Source organism: Lampetra fluviatilis, chromosome 48 (genome assembly GCF_964198595.1).
Source record: "Lampetra fluviatilis chromosome 48, kcLamFluv1.1, whole genome shotgun sequence".
Lineage (NCBI taxonomy): Eukaryota > Metazoa > Chordata > Hyperoartia > Petromyzontiformes > Petromyzontidae > Lampetra > Lampetra fluviatilis.
In genome coordinates, this window is record NC_136322.1 from 7,322,923 (window position 1) to 7,341,702 (window position 18,780).

Sequence of the window (18,780 nt, forward strand, 5' to 3'; positions counted from 1 at the left end):
GTAAACATGATTCGTTGCAAAAGGTGTCAGTTATGTTGCCATAAAAACGGGGAAAAACCCCCTATTAGGCGAGGTAGTTATCATCGCCTAGCCACCGTCGACCCTGCGACCCGTCTCCCCTCACCCTGAACCCCCCGAGAGCCCTTAGCAAGGCATCGTAACGCCGCCACTACAACAGCACGAGTGCCCCTCCCACCGCGTCCGTTCACCCGGTGAGAGCTCACCTTGTCGTTGTCCTGTATCGTCAGGATTGCGAGCGATCCCACCGACGAGGCAGTTATAACGCTCTGCCGATCCAAAAACTGTCAAGCGCGAGCAGGGGAGGGGGGGTGGCAGGGATAAGGATCATTAGAAGCCGGGTTTCGAAACAACTTCCCCGCTCCGTTCAAGTACGTGTGGGTCATCGGTAAACAGGCCGTGTGGGGAAGGGGAGCACGTGTGGGCACAGTTTTGGCGTCAGCTAAAACCGGAGGAGCTGGAGGAGAGGGAGAGACGCAGACTCCAAATATACAGCAGCAGCAGGCGTCAGGGTCTGGATCAAACCCACGACCTCCTGTATACCAGGCGAAGTAGTTAACATCTCATAGCCACCGTGGTGACGATGAGAGAGGGACGCAAACTCCAAATATACAGCAGCAGGCATCGTCAGGTTCATGATCGAATGCACGATCTCCTGTATACCAGGCGAGGTAGTTAACATCTCCTAGCCACCGTGGTGACGATGAGAGAGGGACGCAAACTCCAAATATACAGCAGCAGGCATCGTCAGGGTCTGGATCAAACCCACGACCTCCTGTATACCAGGCGAGGTAGTTAACATCTCCTAGCCACCTTAGTGGCGATGAGAGAGACACGCAAACTACAAATTTACAAAAGGCGTAAAGGAGGTTGGGATCAAACCCACGACCTCCTGTACACCAGGCGAGGTAGTTAACATCTCCTAGCTACCTGAGCGGTGATGAGAAAGAGAAACACACAAACTCCAAATACACAGCAGCAGCAGCAGGCGTCAGGGTCTGGATCAAACCCACGACCTCCTGTATACCAGGCGAGGTAGTTAACATCTCCTAGCCACCTTAGTGGCGATGAGAGAGACACGCAAACTACAAATTTACAAAAGGCGTAAAGGAGGTTGGGATCAAACCCACGACCTCCTATACACCAGGCGAGGTAGTTAACATCTCCTAGCCACCGTGGTGACGATGAGAGAGGGACGCAAACTCCAAATATACAGCAGCAGGCATCGTCAGGTTCATGATCGAACGCACGACCTCCTGTATACCAGGCGAGGTAGTTAACATCTCCTAGCCACCGTGGTGACGATGAGAGAGGGACGCAAACTCCAAATATACAGCAGCAGCAGGCATCGTCAGGTTCATGATCGAACGCACGACCTCCTGTATACCAGGCGAGGTAGTCAACATCTCCTAGCCACCTTAGTGACGATGAGAAAGAGAGAAAAATCCCAACGCGGTGCAAGTCAACAATAAAAACCACGAGACAATTTAGATTCACCACGCGTATTCGAATCACCGAAATAAAGCTACAAAAACAATGTAACAACAGCAGTCATAGGAAGTGCGATTCAAATGTCACAATAAACGATATACTGTACATAGCACGTACGACCAAACTTGCAGCCATGGCTGCCTATGTGTGTGTGTGTGCGTGTGTGCACGTGGAGTGATGTGGTGCAGGAGGACGTGGAGCTGAGTGGACTTGCCGATGACTGGTACCAGCGGTGTCAAGATCGGCCTCAGTGGAGGAGGCTCGTGAAGGACGCTACTGGGCAGTTGGAGGCAGTCGCCCTCCAACAACAACGGAGGGCGGAGGAGCGACGCTCACAACAACGAGCGGAGCGCCGGGTGGCTAAAGCACAGCAAGTTGGCACAGTAGGGGGCACAGGTGGTGCATCAGCCAGTCATCTCGGTCAGTCGACCCGTGGCACCTGGGTCTGCCCCGTGACCTCCTGCCAGCGGGGGTTCGACACTTCACGTGGCCTCAGGGTGCACATGGCCTGGCACAAGCGTCGTGGTGACGTCACCGCCACTTAGTGGCGAATGGCGGTTGTTGTTGTTGTTGTTGTGCACGTGGTATTGTCGTGGTGCACATGGCCTGGCACAAGCGTCCCGGTGACGTCACCGCCACTTAGTGGCGAATGGCGGTTGTTGTGTCGTGGTCAGCGCTAAGCTGCGCTACGAACCCGGCAACCCGAATTCGATTCCCGCTCACGGCCAACACCGCCAGTGACGATGATCTGAAATCGGTTCCTGGGCCTCCCCTAGGTCGACTCGGCCTCAAATGAGTACCTGGCGTGGTGTGTAAACATCGCCACTGGGGAGACAAAGGCGGCCCGGGTGGGCGTGGTGCTGGCCACCCCCACCCCCTCGTGTGCCACAGAGCCGGTAGCCTTCATAGGTGCAGCTACTCGCTAACAGCACTTGCCCAAATAGTCTGTTAAGATTATATGGTGGATCTTTGCTGTTGTGTGTGTATGTACATGTGTGCGTGTATGTATGTGCGTGCACGCGCGTGTATGTGCGCGCACGCGCGTGTATGTGTGCGTGTATGTGCGCGTGTATGTGTGCGCCTGTGCGTGTATGTGTGCGTGTATGTGCGCGTGTATGTGTGCGCCTGTGCGTGTAGGTGCATGTGTGAAATGTTGCATGCGTGTGCGAGTGCGTGTCATAGGTGCTCGCTAACAGCACTTGCCCCAACAGCCTGTTAAGGCTACACGGAGGGGATCTTTGTGTGTGTGTGTGTGTGTGCGTGCGCGTGTGTGTGCGTGCGTGCATGCGTGTATGTGCGTGTGCATGTGCGCGCATGTGCGTGTAGGTGCATGTGTGAGATATTGCATGCGCGTGTGCGAGTGCGTGTCATAGGTGCTCGCTAACAGCACTTGCGCCAACAGCCTGTTAAGGCTACACGGAGGGGATCTTTGTGTGTGTGTGTGCGTGCGCGTGTGTGCGTTGCGTGTGTGTGTGTGTGCGTCTCCGTGCCTGCATGTCCATGACGTCCCCGCTGTGCTTGGCCTCACACACTGCTCTGGGCTCCCCGGCTGCCTCCTCCGACAGCGACCAGAGGCAAACCTTGTTCTCGTGCTAGCGACAAGGCACAAGACAGCCACAGATGACGCCAACAACCGCTCCGGTGACAGACGACCACCAAACACAACAATTCACGAGGGAAAACAAGTATAACCCGTAAAAACAAAGTGTTTCACTATAAATCCTTTATATGCGTGGCGGCTAGAGTCCTCTCGTCCTCTGGCTTGAGATGGCTGCCACCTATGGGTCAGATGATTGCCTGCCACCATTAAGCAATTGGTAATTAATTATAATTTTTTTTTACCTAAAAAGTGTAAAATTTTGGAAAAAAATTTCCACGAGAAAAAATTGTCACGCACAACGAGTCTGTGTGCAAAATGTCAGCTCGATTGGATCACGGGAAGTGGGTTAAAAAACGACCGAAAAATTTGCACGGTCGTAAGCGCGCAAGCAAGCACGCAAGTGAACTTAATATAAAGGATTTAAAAAACACTCTCCCCGTTAGCCCTTTCGCGTATGATGTGTGTTTCGATTTAGTGTGCTGATCTTAGAGGTGCATTGAAAAATGTTGATACTCCGACTGACGCTCCTGCTGTTGTGGAGTGACTCAGGAAGCCAGCTATGGCTGCAGGGTTTTGGTGGTGCATGTTGTTTATGTTCTTAGGTTTTTTCGGTAAAGTCACGTAGGTAAAAAAAGTTAAATTAATGAAAGTAAAATAAAAATCACGACGTTTTACTTTTATTAATTTTCATTTTCTACCTACGTGACTTTACTGAAAAAACCTAAGAATGTGAATCCTTGCAGTCACGAAAGCTTCAAATCTAGAACATGTTGTTAATGTCGTTTATTGTGAAAATTCGGTCACAGTTCCTATGATCACTGTTTCATCGCTTTCATGGCTTTATTTTGGTGATTTAGAAAGGTTTTTTGGTTTGGCCATGTTTGTTTGTTGTAGTACGGAGGTAGACTGATGGCCTTAATCTAAGTTGTCTTGTGGTTGTTGTTGTTGTTGTTTGACTTGCAACCCACTGGGATTTTTGCACACAGCGTTGGTGTACGGTGCTTTTTGTGGAATATTTTGCTGTCTTTTCCTGGATTTTCTGTTTGCACAACGTCACATAGTCACTACAAGATGTTTTATTGTTCATGTTTTTGTTTTGTTGCGGTTGCACCCGATTCAAGAGCCGAATGGCTCGCAGGGCTACACCAAATACATGAAACTGAGAAAACTGAGAAATGGGACACGCGTTTACGTGCGTGTACGTCAGCGATTTTTCTTCCGATTCCGTGCCGGTGATGTACGTGTGTACGTCACCGGCCACGTGAAGTGTCGGAGGCTCGCTGCTGGCAGAAGGTCACGGGACAGACCCAGGTGCAATTGTTTTTGACTGCTGTGCCAGGCTAGGTGCAGGAGGTCACGGGACAAACCCAGGTGCAATTGTTTGACTGCGGTGCTAGGCTAGGTGCAGGAGGTCACGGGACAGACCCAGGTGCAATTGTTTGACTGCTGTGCCAGGCTAGGTGCAGGAGGTCACGGGACAGACCCAGCAGGTGCCATGGGTTGACTGCTGTGCCAGGCTAGGTGCAGGAGGTCACGGGACAGACCCAGGTGCAATTGTTTGACTGCTGTGCCAGGCTAGGTGCAGGAGGTCACGGGACAGACCCAGCAGGTGCCATGGGTTGACTGCTGTGCCAAGCTAGGTGCAGGAGGTCAAGGGACAGACCCAGCAGGTGCCATGGGTTGACTGCTGTGCCAGGCTAGGTGCAGGAGGTCACGGGACAGACCCAGCAGGTGCCATGGGTTGACTGCTGTGCCAGGCTGGGTGTAGGAGGTCACGGGACAGACCCAGCAGGTGCCATGGGTTGACTGCTGTGCCAGGCTAGGTGCAGGTCACAGAACAGACCCAGGCGCCATGGTTTGACTGCTGTGCCAGGCTAGGTGCAGGAAGTCACGGGACAGACCCAGGTGCCATGGGTTGACTGCTGTGCCAGGCTAGGTGCAGGAGGTCACGGGACAGACCCAGGTGCCATTGGTTTAACTGCTGTGCCAGGCTAGGTGCAGGAGGTCACGGGACAGACCCAGGTGCAATGGGTTGACTGCTGTTGCCAGGTTAGGCGCAGGAGGTCACGGGACAGACCCACGTTCCATGAGTTGACTGACAGACGCACCACCTGTGCCCCCTACTGTGCCAACTCTGCGTTTTTATACGCGCGCCGCTCTGATAGTTGTTGTGAGCGTCGCTGCTCTGCCCTCCGTTGTTGCTGGAGGGCGACTGCCTCAAACTGCCCAGTAGCCTAAACGTGCACCTAGCCTGGCACTGCCCAGCAGCGTCCTTCACAAACCTCCTCCTCCACATAGTCCGATCTTGACACCGCTGGTACCGGTCATCGGCAAGTCCACTCGACTCCACATCCTCCTGTACCACATCAGCTCCATCTCTTCTCTAGCCCGTGTCACTCACCCACGCTCTCACTCACCCACCTACTCACTCACCCACCCACTTAAATTACCTACTCACACACCAACTCACCCATTCACTCACCTACTCACCCACCCACTCACTCACCCACCCACCCACTCAATCACTCACCCATTCACTCACCTACTCACCCACCCACTCAGTCACTCAGTACCCCACCCACCCAGTCACCCACCCAGTCACCCACTCACTCACCCACCCACTCACTCAAGTCACTCAGTACCCCACCCACCCAGTCACCCACCCAGTCACCCACTCACTCACTCACCCACCCACCCACTCAGTCACTCAGTACCCCACCCACCCAGTCACTCACCCAGTCACCCACCCATTCACTCAGTCACCCACTCACTCACTCAGTCACCCACCCACTCACCCACCCACTCAGTCACTCATCCACCCACTCAGTCACTCACCCACCCAGTCACCCACTCACTCACCCACCCAGTCACCCACTCACTCAGTCACTCACCCACCCACTCAGTCACTCACCCACCCAGTCACCCACTCACTCACCCACCCAGTCACTCACCCACCCACTCACCCAGTCACTCATCACTCACTCACTCAGTCACTCATCACCCACCCACTCACCCATCCACTCACCCACTCAGTCACCCACCCACTCAGTCACTCATCACTCACTCAGTCACCCACCTACTTACTCAGTCACTCATCACCCACCCACTCAGTCACCCACTCACTCACTCACCCACCCACCCACTCACTCACCCACCCACTCACTCACCCACCCACTCACTCACCCACCCACTCACTCACCCACCCAATCACTCACCCACCCACTCACCCACCCACTCAGTCACCCACTCAGTCACCCACCACCACGACCACCAAACGCGAGCTGCCCATCGACCGCGGCGAACCGATTCAACCCTCAAACGTGACGAGCAAACCACCGCGAAGCCACGGACGCGCCTAGAATCGCAGCCGGGGCAGCTCGGCACTGTCCCCGCAGGAATTCTAGGCGACGCCGTAGGCTCCGCGGACACGGCGCTAGGCCTTCACCGCCGCGACACCTCGCGAGGACGGCGCCGCGGTCTCCCTGCCTCACCTGCGCGTCCCAGCTGCCCGTGGCGAATTCCGAGGGCGCCGCGAGGGAGCCGGGGGTCGCGGGGCGCCATCGCGCCCGGCTCACTTTGTGGGCCACGGCGCGTGAGAAGACGTCGGCCATTGCGCCGTTTTTTTTGGCGGGAAACGAAACCCAAAAGTGACGCACCGGAAGGGGAGGAGTTGGCGGCCGGAAGTCGGCCCATTCCGACGCGAGGGCGAATAGCAATTAATTCTTTAAATTTGTTTTAATTTAATTATAATCAGTATTTAAACTATAATTGAAATAAATTATGCTTGTTATTTAAATGATAAATAATCCATAATTATTAATATAATTCTTCACTTGTAATTTCCAAATCAAATAATCATAGTGCAATGTGTAATCTAAATAATAATCATAACTTATTTACATTTTCATAGTTTAAATATTTTTAATAACGAATAAACGATTAATTTGTTTCTTTAAATGCATTAAATCACAATTATAATATATGTATCTATAATTTTAATTTCTATGCTAAGCATAATTAAAAAGCATTTTTCAAAATATTTAAATACGTAATATTTAAATAATTACTTTTGTAAATCCATTTCAATTGTTTTTTTTATTTAAACCAATATAATTTTAATTTATAATACTATGCCAATCGTAAGCTATTATACTTTGTAATATTTAAATAAATCAGAATTATTTATAACAAAAATCCATAATAGAGGTAATCAAATTATGACGAAAATATTTTTTAAGTTAAATTATAATGTTATTCTCTTTGGTTCTTTCGGTAAAGTCACGTAGGTAGAAAAATAATAACAGATCACGACGTTTCGATCGCTCACAAGCAACCGTCATCAGGTGGGACGACCACAGCAAGAAACACATTGTCCTGCGGAGGGAGCTGGTAGAAGAATGGGTTGCTCAGTCAATGGCCTGCAGGGTCAACGGCGGCGTGGTGTATTCCGCAAATATGCCCGACTGTGAGGGCGGGCACAAGCCGGCGTGAGTAGGTTAAACGTTGAGTTTTATAAGGGCACCACGGGGTGACCAGCCCCTCCCCACCCAGCCCCACCCCTCCCACTCCCCACCCAGCCCCACCCTCCCCACCCAGCCCCTCCCCACATTCCCCACCCAGCCTCTCCCCACCCAGCCCCTCCCTCCCCACCCTCCCCTCCCCACCCAGCCCCACCCTCCCCACCTAGCCCCTCCCCACCCCCTCCCTCCCCACCCAGCCCCTCCCTCCCCACCCTCCCCTCCCCACCCAGCCCCACCCTCCCCACCTAGCCCCACCCCCTCCCTCCCCACCCAGCCCCTCCCTGCACGACGGACGGACACAATAATCCCCTGTGGGCTGGTGTAACCAGGAGGTTCCTACCAGTAAAAACTGCTGTAGCAGTTTGGATTCCTGCAGTTACGAAAGCTTCAAATCGAAATATGATCTTCTTAGGTTTTTTCGGTAAAGTCACGTAGAAAGTAAAATAAAATAAAAACAAAAATCACGACGTTTCGGAGGCAACACAAGTCTCCGTCATCAGGTGGGACCGTCACAGCCAGATTAGCTGTATCAAGGACGGAGACTTGTGTTGCCTCCGAAACGTCGTGATTTTTGTTTTTATTTTATTTTACTTTCTACGTGACTTTACCGAAAAAACCTAAGAAGATGATTCCTTGCAGTCACGAAAGCTTCAAATCTAGAATCGAAATATGATGTTATAATTACATATTATTATAATACTATGCGAATCGTAAAACGTGAAACGAACTACATTGTAATAGTGTTATATTATAATCGTAATATGCTATTAAATTATCGTAAACTAATTAATATAATAGGCGACGTTTCGGCCAATGGACCTGCAGTTTCAAACCACACACACGACAATCCGTGCACAAAGTAACACAGCCTGTGCGCATTGCGTGGAAACTAAGGCCGTATTTATAATATTGGATGCTGCTAATCCTGCATAATGCACGGACATAAGTAGTACTAATCACATACATGCATTTCCCATAAATATGCTACATTTCTCTTGATATGCAAATTATTTTGTCAAGGCGCCCTTCCCCACCCCCCTTCCAACCCAGCTTAAATATATGCTCCAAGCACGTGTGCTGCTTCATTCAGACGCTGGTTTCACCTGAGGACGGCTGCTTGCGTTGTGGCCGAAACGTCGTGAGAATTATTTTATTATGTTTTATTTTTATTATTTTATTACTTCCCTTCTACGTGACTTTACCGAAAGAACCAAGAAGAACATCCCCCAATATATATCAAATATGCTCAAAATGTCCACCCCCCCAATATATTGGTATAAAAAAATTTGCTATGCTATGTAAATAACAATTTGCTAAACCTTGGCCACAATATCTGGACTTGTCTTCATATAAATCAATGCATAGATTTCTGTTTATATGATTGTGGTTATGGTTGTACTTTATGAATGCCTAATCTCTGCCATTACGTAAAATTAAACAATAAAAGGTAAAAAAGAAAAAAACATAGCAATGTAATACAATACACTCTAAGACATTTCGATTTAAAGCTTTCGTGACTGCAGGGATTCATCTTCTTGGTTCTTTCGGTAAAGTCACGTAGAAGGGAAGTAATAAAATAATACAAATAAAACATAATAAAACAATTCTCACGACGTTTCGGCTACAACGCAAGCAGCCGTCTTCAGGTGAAGACATTATTGTAAATAAATAAATCAAAAGTCCATTCCCTTGTGTTAATGATTTTTTAAATATTTTGGACAAGAAATGTCAGGATATTAGTTTTCAAATTTAGAGATTTTTCTGGGGGGTGGGGGGGGGAGAACAACAGACCCCTGTAAGATTTGGTCTCCCCCAATGTTGACTCCATGGCTCCGGCCTTGCTGTTGATGGTCGGCGATGCGGCAGTCGACTCATCTCGACGAACTGGGCACGATGCACTATTCACAGTAGATTTTTTCGATAACAGATTTTTGATGCTAATGTTTGGCAAAAAAGGACAGGATTGATTTCTGGTCCCGGAGCGACGCACGTTTTCTTCTTGGGACGCCGAGGTTTCGCCTTCGAGAGCGCTGGGAAAGGCAGATAATGGCCTGGATTCCAAATCACCCAGATCCCACCCCGATCAACTGGGGCATGCGAGCGTTCAGGTTTTCAGCCCAATCGTCCTCGCTGCGTTTCGACATTATGGAGTAGCACTGATTTCGGATTGATTGGTACCCCAGTCGCGGAGTTACACCCCTGGTGTAACTCTGTGACTGGGGTACCAATCAATCCGGTGAGTCTATGGGTCTCCGTGTGGTGAGTCTATAGGAATCTGTATGATGAGTCTATGGGTCTCTATGCGGTAAGTCTATGGGTCTTTGTGTGGTGAGTCTATGGGTCTCTGTGTGGTGAGTCTATAGGAATCTGTATGATGAGTCTATGGGTCTCTGTGTGGTGAGTATATTGGTCTCCGTGTGGCGAGTCTATAGGTATCTGTATGATAAGTCTATGGGTCTCTATGCGGTAAGTCTATGGGTCTTTGTGTGGTGAGTCTGTAGGTATATGTGTGGTGAGTCTATGGGTCTCTGTGTGGTGAATCTATCGGTCTCTGTGTGGTGAGTCTATGGGTCTCTGTGTGATGAGTATGGGTCTCTGTGTGGTGAGTCTATGGGTCTCTGTGTGGTGAGTCTATGGGTCTCTGTGTGATGAGTTTATCAGTTCGTCACGCGACGGGCATTTCTGTCTGCCGCCAGGGTGGATGGGGAATCGCAAGTTGAGGGATCTCAGTAGTAGTTCTATGACATCCATCTGCTTCCACGGACCATTCTCAGAAAAGTGGGATATCTGAATGCACCCTTGGGTCACACACACCATCATTGTGAGCACAATTGGAGAAAAGGTTTTTTTTGTTGCAGTTTTTTTTTTATTTTAATCCACCTTAAGTTATTGCTTAAACAATTTCGGAGGCATTGCTTATCAAACATGCATCAAGGATATAATTTTAGACAGTCTAGGCATTGAGCTTATATAAAGTGACACAGTATGGGATGAGTTTGGGGATTTCGCCTGATTTTGGATATTTTAATGACAATTTCTGTTCTTGATTCTTTTTAGACTTTCGGATAGTTCTTGTTCACGTGACAAACCGCCGCGTGCGAACCGTTGCAATCGCCGCCCGACGTCACGTGGCCCATTTGGTGGGAAAATGGTGGCCGTGACGTCACAGGGGGGCTGCCGTGACGTCAGGTGGGTGCCGTCACTTCCAATTGGTCCTCGAGAGGAACGTTTTTTAAACTTTTTTTTGGGGTCAATGGACCCGCCCCCCCCCCCCACAAATTGGTTCAACTTATCTCTCTAAACATCAGGAACACAACATTATTCATATGACTGGAACGTAATTTTTTGTTTTGTTTAAACGCAGCGGATCAACTCTGCGTGTGTATCACAACCACCACGGACCAGAGGTCGCAAACGGGTTTTGATTCCTTACCCGTACCCGGCCGCCCCAGGGTCGAAAACAGGTACCCGTACCCTACCCGATACCCGGCTACCCGTACCCAGCCGGGTATCGGGTAGGGTACGGGTACAGGTACCCGATTGCGACCTCTGGGATGAAGCCATGTTGCAGGCGCGGGTGGGTTGATTCTAAGAACTTGAATTGTGAGAAGAGACAAGACGTTGGGAAATGAGTGACAAACGGTGACTCACCAGTGACTCACGGTTTACCCGTACCCGGCCGCACCAGGGTCACAAACGGGTACCCGTACCCGTACCCGGCCGGGTACGGGTAGCCGGGTATCGGGTAGGGTACGGGTATCGGGTACCCGGTTGCGACCTCTGCCATGGACCCACCTGGAGGACCGTCACGGACCACTACTAAAACTAAACTATTCGACTTAACAATGGCCACTACTGATCTATGAAGCTTGTTTTCAAAAGCGACCTGGCTATCACAAATGATAGCTCAACTAAGTGGCTCATCATCATCATCACGTGGAAAGTTACATCAGCAACCAAATACTCTAAACGGGTGGTGATGTTGATTCTAAATTTGGAGGGGGAAAAAAAAACGGAGGACCCGGAGAAAAATCCACACGACCACGAGTAGAGAGAGACAGAGAGAGACACGCAGACTCCAAATACACAGCAGCAGGCGTCGGGGTCGGGATCGAGCCCACGACCTCCTCAATACCAGGCGAGGTAGTGAACATCTCCTAGCCACCGTGATGATGATGAGAGAGAGAGACATGCAGACTCCAAATACACAGCAGCAGGCGTCGGGATCGAACCCACGACCTCATGCATACCAGGCGAGGTTGTCAACATCTCCTAGCCACCGTGATGATGATGATGAGGGAGAGACGCAGACTCCAAATATACAGCAGCAGGCGTCGGGGCCGGGATTGAACCCACGACCTCCTGCATACCAGGCGAGGTTGTTAACATGTCCGAGCCACCGTGATGATGATGAGAGAGAGACACGCAGACTCCAAATACACAGCAGCAGGCGTCGGGATCGAACCCACGACCTCATGCATACCAGGTGAGGTTGTCAACATCTCCTAGCCACCGTGATGATGATGAGAGAGAGAGACACGCAGACTCCAAATACACAGCAGCAGGCGTCGGGGTCGGGATCGAGCCCACGACCTCCAGTATACCAGGCAAGGTTGTTAACATGTCCGAGCCACCGTGGCGCCCACACTCTGAGAACCACTGCCATAGAGTAGCGGTTTGCAACCACACTCTGGGAACCCACCGCTATAAACGATTTGTCTTAAACTTTCGGACCGTCCGTGATAACGAAACCTCGAGCCAAAGGTTCGATTTTGGGGGCGATGTTTGGGATCGCGAATGGCGTGCACGTTTTTTCAGACCATTTTTCGGACAAAGGTGACAATCCCGCCACAGGAGATGCGAATTTAAGGCGACGGGATTTTAAAAAAATCCCAAGGCACTTCCCCCCCCCCCCCCGTGTCATTTTTTTTCCCGCGGTGTCCGAAAGCGGCACTGCTACTGGGCTGTACGTATCACGCCATCGTTACGTTCACGGTCGGTTTACCGGATGGAACTCGGTGAAAACATTAGAATTCACTCGAATTGTAAATGTTGTGGGTTTACCATACCTTATCAACCTATCCGGCTTACCCCTCTTGAGTTTTCAGGTCCATACGGCTTACAGATGTTTTCATACGGCCACAACAAAACCAATGATACTTGTTTGTGTTTCTCCCCTTGTGATGGGACTTTGTAGGATGAACGTTGAGATTTATAAGGTGCACGGGGTCACCAATAAGGTCTGAATTGGTCGGTTGACAGGCATGTTTTACTCTCCAACACACAGCCGGTGAGTGCTGAACTAGTTAACTAATTGGCCAAGTTTTATTTAGGTGACAAATGTTGATTGATTGGCCGTGTCGGGTGGTGGCGGCTAGTCTAAACGACACACATTTATATTTACGCGATCTAACCCAAACAACAGCAAGTATAACCCGTAAAAACAAAGTTTTTCACTATAAATCCTTTATATGCGTGGCATCGGGGCAGCTAGAGTCCTCTCGTCCTCTGGCTTGAGATGGCTGCCACCTATGGGTCAGATGATTGTCTGGCAGCATTAAACAATTGGTAATTAAATATAAAAAAAAAAATCCCTAAACAGTGTAAAATTTTGGAAAAATTTTTTCACGAACATTCATTGTCACGCACAACGAGTCTGTGTGCAAAATGTCAGCTCGATTGGATCACGGGAAGTGGGTTAAAAAACGACCGAAAGATTTGCACGCGAACTTAATATAAAGGATTTAAAAAAAAGCCTTGATTATGGATATTACTTAAGATTGTACAATTTTGAGCCTAAGCAAAGCAAGTTTAAAATACATATACATATCTTTCGACCTATATCCTTAGATACCAAACATATTCCGAAATTGGGTTTGTAAAAATGCGATGTCTGACAAATAAAATTAATGGCATTTGCTTATTCCGTATCCTGCGGATTTAAAGATGTGCCAGAAAGCAAGGCACCCCCCGAAAGTTAAATAAAATCTGGTCACACGAAAAAAAAATTACCACACGAATACCAGATTACAAGACGCAAAACCCTCCCCGCCCCAAACGTTTTTCCCTTAAAATACAGAGGAGCAAAAACATTCATATTCTGAGGTTTTTTTTCGGTAAAGTCACGTAGATAAAAAATTCAAATTAATAAAAGTAAAAATAAAAATCACCACCTTTCGGAGGCAACACAGGCTTTCGTCTTCAGGTGGAACCGTCACAGCACAATAGCTGTATCAAGTGAAATTAATAAAAGTAAAATAAAAATAAAATAAAAATCACCACCTTTCGGAGGCAACACAAGCTTTCGTCTTCAGGTGGAACCGTCACAGCACAATAGCTGTATCAAGTGAAATTAATAAAAGTAAAATAAAAATAAAATAAAAATCACGACGTTTCGGAGGCAACACAAGCTTTCGTCTTCAGGTGGAACCGTCACAGCACGATAGCTGTATCGAAAAAAACCTAAGAATAGGAATCCTTGCAGTCATGAAAGCTTCAAATCTAGAATCAGGAGAAAAAAATGTTCGACTTAACAGTTCGGAGAATATGAGCGTTGGGAACGGGACGCGCTGGGGAGGGGGTGGGGGGGTGGCGAGCAAATGGAAGAACGTGACATGAACTGTTGACGTTTTGGACATTAAAAGAGCAAAACAATTTTCACACGGACACCTGGGGGGGTGGGGTGGGTGGGCAAGTAGCGCTTGCAAGCAGAAAGTGCCGAAAAGGTGCGTAAGGCGGGCGGCGGATTGAGATGATGCGACTCCGATGGAAAAGCTGTTTCAGTTGTGGCTCCCCCCCCCCCCCGCCGCCCCCGTTTTACCGGCAAGAACGCACGAGGGGTGTTCACATGTTGGTCAAACACCTGGACGTAGAAGGACATTGTGGCGAGGCATCGTCAGGTCTGCGTTGACTTACACGGCGTGTGGTTTAAAGCATGCCGACAAACGTGCTTCGATGATGATGATGATGCATGCATTGTCCTTGAAACTGAATAGCTTACACGAGAGCCAGAGGTCGCAAACGGATTTTGATTCCTTATCCGTACCCGGCCGCACCAGGGTCGTAAACGGCTACCCGTACCCGGCCGGGTACGGGTAGCCGGGTATCGGGTAGGGTACGGGTATCGGGTACCCGGTTGCGACCTCTGACGAGAGCTACACAGCCTCCTCCTGTATGCGCCCCGTGTCTCACCACCGGCGTGGGACCAGAGAACGATGCCACAAGGCAAACAGCACAAGGACAATGCCATCAATCACGCTCTGAGAATTATAACGTACAGTGATACCTCGGTTCACGAACGCGTCTGTTCACGAACAACTCGGTTCACGAACAGAAAAGTTCGTAAAAATCTGCTCCGGTTCACGAACTCCGCTCCGGTTCATGAACAACTCGGTTCACGAACAGAAAAGTTCATAACAATAAGCTCCGGTTCACGAACTCCGCTCCGGTTCATGAACAGGAGCCGCGGCCATTTTAATGCTATTTCCAGGCTGCCACGTGGTCGTGACTTCCTGTAGGAAGATCGTGGAGAGAAGAAGAGACACAGAAAGAAGTACTGCGAGCACTGTGAAGACACTTTCAGTGACTTTTTGCTTTTTGGTGTGCTTTTTAGCACATACTGTACTGTACTACTGTACTACTGTACTGTACAATACTGTACTTACTGTATTGTACAGTTCACCCGTTTGAGTGCTTACTGAAGTCATCTCAAGCAAGGTTAGTGTTCTCTCTTTATACATTACTATACTGTACGGTACTAACGTGTATTGTAATTTGTTTCGTATTTTTGTGCTTCAAAAACCAAAAAAAAAGGTCAGAACGGAGTAACCGGATTTACATTGAAGCCTGCGGGAAAATGTGCCTCGGTTCACGACCAATTCGGTTCGCGAGCAGAGTCAGTTCACGAATTAAGTTCGTGAACCGAGGTATCACTGTACGCATTTTGTCGTCTTTGAAACTACATGGCCTACACCAGAGCTACACGGCCTCCTCCCACCGTATTAGTAATTTGCTGGTGGACTGAGCGATGAAAAGGGGGACCTATTGTGCGAATGTTCGCAAGGCTCGCTGAATGAAAGGGGGCCACTTGGCTAAGCTGCGACTGAGTCCGACCGCGTCCGAGGCTGCCCTAACCCCCCTATTTCCCAGAGGACCCCTGTCCTCAAGCGACGCCTCCCCGCCGGTCGGGCGAGACATCGGCCGGCGTTCGGCTACTTTGTATTTTCGCCAGGGAAGGGCCCATCCACCGGGCCTGCCTTTGTCAGAAGCGATCTGGCCATCGCTCAACGATAAGCTCAGCGAAGTGGCTGATATCATGTGGGGGGGGGGGGGGGGGTGCGTAGGGGTGATCGGGGGGGGGGGGGCGGACAGGGGGGGGAGATCCCATTGCTAGCGCTGTCTAAGAGCCATCTTTACCTCCTCGGCCCGGCTGAGGCTGCACCACTGCATGATAGCTCAACGAAGTGGCTGACATCATGTGGGAGGAGGGGGGTGGTGGTTGGGGGTGGGGGCTGGTGGTGGGTGGGGACTGGTGGTGGGGAGTGGGGTGATCCCATTGCTAGCGCTGTCTAAGAGCCGTCTTGACCTCCTCGGCCCAGCTGAGGTTGCACCATTTCATGAAGCTCAACGAAGTGGCTGACATCATGTGGGGGGGGGAGGGGGGGTGGTGGTTGGGGGGTGGTGGGGGGGGGGTGGTGGTGGGGGGTGGGGGCTGATGTTGGTGGGGGGAGGGGTGGGGGGTGGGGGGCTGGCGGTGGTGGGGGGGGGTGGGGGGACGATCCCGTTGCTAGCGCTGTCCGAGGGCCGTCTTGACCTCCTCTGGCCGACTGAGGCTGTGCCACTGGGCGATGGGGTGCCGCGCGTTGTTCAGCATGTCGTTCCAGTGGCGCAGGCCGCCACCCCGTCGCCTCCGAGCCCACGAACACCTTCCCGATCATGTCGTTTTTCTTCATCTTGTCGTGGTCGATGACCGAGATGACCAGCTGCACCTTCTGTGGTTGGGGGGGGGGAGGGCGGGGGACGGTGGTGGTGGTGTCACGGGTTGAGAGAGAGAGACCGGCGGAGAGACGGACACGGAGAGCGTGAGTGGGTTATAGCTCTTACGCTGTCTGGTGGGACACGTACACACAAAGATAAAGAACCCACCCCCGTATAGCCTTAACAGAATTTCGGGGCAAGTGCTGTTAGCGAGCAGCACCACCTATGGAGGATGCCACTGTGGGTGGGCCAACACCACACCGCCTTTGTCTCCCCAGCGGCGAAGTTTTACACACCACACCAGGTACTCATTTGAGGCCGAGTCGACCTAGGGGAGGCCCAGGACCGGTTCAGAGAATCGTCACCGGTGTTAACCGTGAGCCGGAATCGAACCTGGGTCAGCGCAGGGCACTGGCCACTATGCTACCGTTCCACACACACACACTTAACCACTCACCAACCGACCCACCAACCCCCTCTCACGCACCCACACTTAACCAGGCACATGCCCACCCACTAACCCACCAAGCCAGCCACGCATCAACCCACTCGCTCAACCGCACACCCACTCACCAACCCACTCACGCATCAACCCACCAATCCACCAATCTAGCCATTTCACCAACCCACTCAAACCACCCACCCCCCCACACACCCACCCACCTACTCAACCCATCCACCCACTCAACCACCCACCGACACACCCACCCACCCACCCACACACTCAACCACACACCTACTTAACCCATCCACCCACTCAAGCACTCATCAATCCACTCACCCATCAAACCACCCATTCACCAACCCACTCAACCACACAAACTCCTCACCCACCCACCCACACACCCACCCACTCAACCCATCCACCCACTCAACCACCCACCAATCCACTCACCCATCAACCCACCCAGCCACTCACCAACCCACTCAACCACCAAACCCCTCACCTACCCACCTACCCACTCACTCAACCCATCCACCCACTCAACCCATCCACCCACTCAACCACCCACCAATCCACTCACCCATCAAACCACCCATCCACCAACCCAGCCACTCACCAACCCACTCAACCACGAAACCCCTCACCCACCCACCCACACACCCACCTACTCAACCCATCCACCCACTCAACCACTCACCAATCCACTCACCCATCAAACCACCCATCAACCCACCCAGCCACTCACCAACCCACTCAACCACCAAACCCCTCACCCACCCACCTACCCACACACCCACCCACCCACCCACTCAACCCATCCACCCACTCAACCACCCACCACTCCACTCACCCATCAAACCACCCATCAACCCACCCAGCCACTCACCAACCCACTCAACCACCAAACTCCTCACCCACCCACCCACACACCCACCTACTCAACCCATCCACCCACTCAACCACCCACCAATCCACTCACCCATCAACCCACCCAGCCACTCACCAACCCACTCAACCACCAAACCCCTCACCCACCCACCTACCCACACACCCACCCACCCACCCACTCAACCCATCCACCCACTCAACCACCCACCAATCCACTCACCCATCAACCCACCCAGCCACTCACCAACCCACTCAACCACAACAACTCCTCACCCACCCACGCACCCACCTACTCAACCCATCCACCCACTCAACCACTCACACAATCCACTCACCCATCAAACCACCCATCCACCAACCCAGCACTGCGACGGCCCCGTTGGGGACTCATCATCGCTCTCTCACTCTCTCACTATCCCTCTCTCACTCTCTCGCTCTCTCGCTCTCTCACTATCCCTCTCTCGCTCTCTCGCCACCGTGGGGTGCGGCTGTGTGCACCTGCTGCTCCCGCTCCAACGTTGGTGTGGGTGGAGGCCTGGGGTCAGGTGTGAGCCTGAGCCTAGCCTAGAGAGAGTGGACGCGTTTTAGACGCTTATCCCACCGTTTTCTTTCGTTTATTTAAACGTTGTGCTCAACAACATTCTCTTCCTCACTGTGAGTATTCCGTTTCCTTCACGTGGTGCTGGGTTTTATTTGTTTTGTGTGTTTTTCCCCCGTCCCCACGGCACCACGCCCAGGTGTGCTGGTCGAGCAGCCTGGGCCGGGTGTGGTCGCTTCTCTCCCTCCCCCCCTCTCTCTCTGTGGGCCTCTCTCTCGGTGTCTCTCTCTGTGTGTCTCTCCTT

General features: G+C 51.1%; 1 protein-coding gene and 1 pseudogene across 2 annotated transcripts in view; both read right to left on the reverse strand.

Moving 5' to 3' along the window:
* NUP43 (nucleoporin 43) overlaps positions 1-6,746 on the reverse strand; it is a 47,488-nt gene extending 40,742 nt beyond the window's left edge. The window contains exons 1-3 of the mRNA XM_078877717.1: positions 6,601-6,746; positions 3,000-3,101; positions 225-302 (exon numbers count right to left, since the gene is read on the reverse strand). Of these exons, the coding sequence (XP_078733843.1) occupies positions 225-302; positions 3,000-3,101; positions 6,601-6,720 (300 nt within the window). The 5' untranslated portion in view covers positions 6,721-6,746. The remainder of the gene's footprint in view (positions 1-224; positions 303-2,999; positions 3,102-6,600) is intronic.
* A 9,647-nt stretch (positions 6,747-16,393) lies between these two features.
* Positions 16,394-18,780, reverse strand: part of LOC144948226 (synaptotagmin-1-like) — a 48,513-nt pseudogene continuing 46,126 nt past the window's right edge. The window contains exon 8 of the transcript XR_013640123.1: positions 16,394-16,619. The product of XR_013640123.1 is annotated as a synaptotagmin-1-like (transcript). The remainder of the gene's footprint in view (positions 16,620-18,780) is intronic.